The following is a 3,643-nucleotide window of genomic DNA, read 5'->3' as shown; positions in this document are numbered from 1 at the left end:
TCAGATAAAGATTTTACATAAAATAATATATTTTTATATTCTCAGTGTTTAAATTGTCACTTTTATTTTATCTTACTTATATGTTATGCACTTTGTGTGACAAGTTTATATACAACACACTTGTATATTGCACTTTGCAGTACTTTTACTACGAATCTACCCAAAGTATGTAAAACTGGCTCCACATTGATAAAGTACACATGCTCTCACATGTATTTGTTAATGATAAAAACAAACAGTACTGTAAGAATATAAGCTGTCAGCATGATGAGTGTTTTATTTTGCAAATATATGAGTTGCGTACTTTTCGAGATTTTTCAAGGATATGAGTAACTACTGTAACAGGAAGTTTGAGTTTTATGTCATGTACTTGAGGAGAAATCCAACTGAAGGACTGAATCATGTAAACCAGGTTTTTCTGATTATCATATTACTGAAGTGCATGTAAACGTGTCAAATCAGATTATTACCATTACCTGATTATTCCCAGTTATCTGATTATTGTGCGCATGTAACCGTGCTCAGTGATGGTGAAAGAGTAACAGTCACGCCAGATGTGTGAGAGTTGGCAGTATGCGGCGCAGGGAACCCAGAATGTGGCGTCCTCACAGGCTCAAATCTGAACATCAGACAGGACTGTCCACTTACTGTTGGCCACAAAGTGTATTTTTTATATATGTGTGTGTGTGTGTGTGCGCGTGTGGGTGTGTGTGAGAAAAGCTGTGACCCTGTGAAACATAAAATGATCAGTGAGTCCTTCTTTGACTTGTAATGAGCTGCACAGCGTCCAGAGACAAAAATCAGAGACAAAGCACATCATGTTCACACTGATAAACTTTACTGTTTTAATAACTCATTCTGCAACGTGTTTTAATACAGTTGGGTCAGGAGCATGTTTATAGGCTCACACACACACACACACACACACACACACACACACACACACATTTATGTATCTGACTCTGTAGATCTGAGGTGTCAATAGTTCTTTTTACTTCTGTCCGTCATGATAGTTTGATTTATAGAATCATTTTAGATTTTTTCTCTTTTAAGCTTTATTTAACTGAACTTTTTTTTTTTTTTTTTTTTTACAGTAATTTGGTGTCACGTTTTTGTTATTATTGTTGTTGTTGTTATTGTTATTATTACTATCATTATTATCAGCAGCAGTTGTTGGTGTCCTGTGTGCAGCTGTAGTTACTCAGGTGGTCCAGCAGGGGGCGGCACAGAGCAGCAGCTGAATGAACCACAGAAACAAACAGCAGCTTTGATTCTATTTAAAGACACGAAGTCTCATTTAACTGGTCAGATACACACATTACATTATGGACACTGCGAGGAACACACACTCCTCTTCTTGATTACAGAGCAACACACACACACACACACACACACACACACACACACACACACACACACACACACAAAAAGCGTCTGTGTCTGATCTGAAGAGTAAAAAACAAAAAGCAGTGAGTTCAGGCTGTTGATCAACACAACAGGAACAGGAAGTCCTGCAGCTGGTTAAATTCATGAGTGACATCATGTGAGTGAGATGTGAGGTGGAGTCATGTGTGTGTGTGTGTGTGTGTGTGTGTGTGTGTGTGTGTGTGTGTGTGTGTGTGAAGACGGAGGAGCTTTAACATGTCGGACCAGCAGGTGGCAGCATCGTGACACCTTCACAGTGTCCAGCTGTGATTTCCTGCTCCACATGTGAGCGCGGCCTATTGTCTCTGTCTGAGCTGCTTTTTATTTACACTTTAATTAAATTCATAAACTCAACCAGATTTTAATCTGAAAAGCAGCAGACGCTTCCTGTCGTCACGCGGATGTCACGTCAGATTCACACAGTTAATAGAGATAAAAATAAAACACACAGAAAATACCAAAATAAGATAAATCTTTAAATCTAAGTAAAAGTAAAAACAATAAATAAATATAACAGTTACATTTTAAATATGAAAAGATTTGATTAATTAAAAAAACTTTAACATTGATGATAATTAAACAAGACATCAGAAAATATATATATAATATAATATAATAAAAAGAAAATAAAGTTTGATTCATTAATTGATTAATAAAATGATAATAATATTGAATCAAACACAAAACTAAAATATTAAAATTAATAAAGATAAAAACAAGACATGAGAAAATAAAAGCAAGATATTTTAATAACAACTAAAATAAAGTTTTATTTATTAATCAATTATATGAATAATGAAAATACAAAAATAAAAGTATTAAAACTAATAATATGAGAACAAGAAATATTATTATGAAAAAATAAAAAATGACGTTTGATTAATTAATTAATTGAAGAACAAAATGCAAAATTTAATACAAAAATAAAATATTCAAATCAATAAAAAAATATTTGAATATATTAGAAATTAAAATATAAAATTAAGTCGAGTTCGATTAATTATGTAAATAAATATAAAAGATACGGACTTTCATAAAAACTAAACATTTTAAAATCAACAATATATAAAACAAGTTATAATAAAAAGATTTTATAATGATTAGAAATATTAAACAGGTTTAATTAATTAATAAAAACCAAAAATATTAAATAATCAGATTCATAATAATAGAAAAACAAGAAAAAAGAAAAGATGACCTTACAATTTAAAATATGAAATAAAATCAGGTTCGATTAATTATTATTAAAAAAAAATACAGAATTTAAAAATATGTAAAATATAATTTGATTAATTGAAAAATTAATTAAATAAACAATAAAAATACAAACTGAAATAATTTTTCAATAATAATTTAAAGTAACAAAAAACAGAAGTTTTATTTAAAACTATAAAATAATAAATAAACGTCTCTCTCTCTCTCTCTCTCTCTCTCTCTCTCTCTCTCTCTCGTGCCCCCCCTCCCGTGACGTCAGCGGCTGCTCGGTAAACGGAGTCAGTCTCTCTCAGGTCTGAAGAGAAACGGAGGAAAAAGAAGCGGAGAGAGCGTCAGTCAGTCCGTCTGTCCGTCAGCCCCACAGCTACAGACAGGAAGCGACAGAAACAGAAGAAGAGGAGGAGGAAGAAGAGGAGGAAGAAGAAGAAGGACAAGAAGAAGAAGAAGAAGTGGTGTGTCGGAGTTGCTCAGTAGTTTTCCCTCGCGCTCCGGAGGGTCTCGGTGTGAACATGGAGCGGACTGGAACTTTGCTGCTCTCTCTCGCGCTGCTTTCACTGGGACTAACGGGCGCGCGGGCGGACACCTTCAAAGGTAAGGGACACACCGGGGGGACACACCGGGGGGACAACCCGGGGGGACAACCCGGGGACCAGCGGCGGGTCTGTGGGTGAGGGGGTCCGGGTCCAGGAGCAGCAGGAGGAGGAGGAGGAGGAGGAGGAGCGGTGTGAACATGGGAGTTGTTTCTGTGTGTCGGCATCCAAGTTTCCAGCTGGAAAATCTCCTCCTCCTTTTTTCTCCTACTATTTCTCCTCTCCCTCTTCCTACTCTCCCTCTTCTTTCTCCTCTCCTTCTTCTTCCTCCCCTCCCTCTTCCCCGTCCTCTTCCTCCTCTTTCCCTCTTCCCCCTCCTCTTCCTCCTCTCTCCCTCTTTTTCCTCTCCTTCTTCCTCCTCTCCTTCCTCTTCCTCCTCTCTTCCTCCTGTCTCCCTCTTCTTCCTCCTCTTC

At 36.4% G+C, this 3,643-nt stretch overlaps 1 protein-coding gene across 2 annotated transcripts in view; it reads left to right on the top strand.

Annotated features, from left to right (window-relative positions):
* The first annotated feature begins 2,900 nt into the window (after positions 1 to 2,900).
* Positions 2,901 to 3,643, top strand: part of LOC126397832 (receptor-type tyrosine-protein phosphatase mu-like) — a 152,830-nt gene continuing 152,087 nt past the window's right edge. For both annotated transcript variants that reach the window (XM_050056826.1, XM_050056825.1), the window contains exon 1: positions 2,901 to 3,231. In XM_050056826.1, coding sequence (XP_049912783.1) covers positions 3,150 to 3,231 — 82 coding nt within the window. In that variant the 5' untranslated portion in view covers positions 2,901 to 3,149. The remainder of the gene's footprint in view (positions 3,232 to 3,643) is intronic.

Source organism: Epinephelus moara, chromosome 11 (assembly GCF_006386435.1).
Source record: "Epinephelus moara isolate mb chromosome 11, YSFRI_EMoa_1.0, whole genome shotgun sequence".
Lineage (NCBI taxonomy): Eukaryota > Metazoa > Chordata > Actinopteri > Perciformes > Serranidae > Epinephelus > Epinephelus moara.
Note: the sequence above shows the minus strand (reverse complement) of the source record. Positions and strands in the feature narration are given on the sequence as shown.